This window comes from Monoraphidium neglectum (genome assembly GCF_000611645.1).
Source record: "Monoraphidium neglectum strain SAG 48.87 unplaced genomic scaffold scaffold06311, whole genome shotgun sequence".
Classification (NCBI taxonomy): domain Eukaryota; kingdom Viridiplantae; phylum Chlorophyta; class Chlorophyceae; order Sphaeropleales; family Selenastraceae; genus Monoraphidium; species Monoraphidium neglectum.
Window position 1 is genome coordinate 1 of NW_014007327.1, and position 1,013 is coordinate 1,013.

Below are 1,013 nucleotides of genomic sequence, written 5' to 3' on the forward strand. Positions count from 1 at the left end.
GCCCCACACACCCCGACCCCCGCACCCACCCACCCCAGCGCGTGTTTGTGACGATGTTCCCCTGCAATGAGTGCGCCAAGCTGCTGATCCAGGCGGGCATTCAGGAGGTCGTGTATCACGAGGTGAGGGCGTGCACCAACAGCCGGCCCGCTGCTCCTGGACGGCGACAGACCCGGAAGACGGGGTCACGTGCCGCCTTTGGCAAGGGCGGGGACATCACTGTCGCCGCCGGTGCTGCTGCTGCTGCTGCCGCCGCCGCCGCCGCTGCTGTTGCTGCTGCTGCCGCTGCTGCTGCTGCTGCTGCTGCTGCTGCTGCTGCTGCTGCTGCTGCCGCTGCTGCTGCCGCTGCTGCTGCCGCTGCTGTGGCCACGGGGTGGTAGGAATCGGTGGGCGAGGCCCTGTGAACACGGTAACACGTCCCGACCACACCAGCAACATCACACGGAGGCCCTGGGCTCGATGCAACGCCACGCTGCTTGCCGCCCTCCGTGCTCCCAACCCCTCTCATCCATGTTGCCCCTGCTCCTGCCCCTACCCCTGCTTACCACCACCCCCAGTCCAAGGTTGAGTCAGTGAAGCACCACCCCGCCCTCACCGCGCCCCTCAACGGCGACGGCTGCAGCGACAGCAGCAGCGGCGATGGCAGCGGCGATGGCAGCGGCGGCCCCGCGGGCGGCGACGCCGCTGCGGCGGCGGGGGCCGCCCGCCGCGCGGCTGGGGCCCACGGCGGGGACGAGGCCCTGGAAGAGGAGGCGTTTGCATTCCCCACGCTCGGCGGTGGCGGCGGCGGCGGCAACGGCGCCAACAGCGGCAGGCGCAGCAGCAGCAGCGGTGGCGGCGGCGGCGGCGGCGGCGGGGCCGCCGCGGCGCACGTGGCGGTTGGGGCGCCCGACGCGGGCTATGTGGCGTCGCGGCGGCTGCTGACGATGGCGGGGGTCAAGCTGCGCCAGCACAAGCTGCGGGGCCTGATCGTGGTCAACCCCAGCTGCTGACGGCGCCCCCCCCCCCCCCCC

General features: G+C 73.1%; 2 protein-coding genes across 2 annotated transcripts; one reads left to right on the forward strand and one right to left on the reverse strand.

The window, feature by feature from the left end:
- Nucleotides 1-216: 216 nt before the first annotated feature.
- Nucleotides 217-438, reverse strand: MNEG_16384 (hypothetical protein; the record flags this gene model as incomplete). The annotated part of the gene is made up of 2 exons (XM_014035144.1): nt 217-360; nt 430-438. The coding sequence occupies 2 exons, from the start codon at nt 436-438 to the stop codon at nt 217-219; spliced, it is 153 nt and encodes a 50-aa protein (XP_013890598.1).
- A 72-nt stretch (nt 439-510) lies between these two features.
- Nucleotides 511-992, forward strand: MNEG_16385 (hypothetical protein; the record flags this gene model as incomplete). Its single annotated transcript, XM_014035145.1, has 2 exons — nt 511-563; nt 623-992. The coding sequence occupies 2 exons, from the start codon at nt 511-513 to the stop codon at nt 990-992; spliced, it is 423 nt and encodes a 140-aa protein (XP_013890599.1).
- Between the last annotated feature and the right edge of the window lie 21 nt (nt 993-1,013).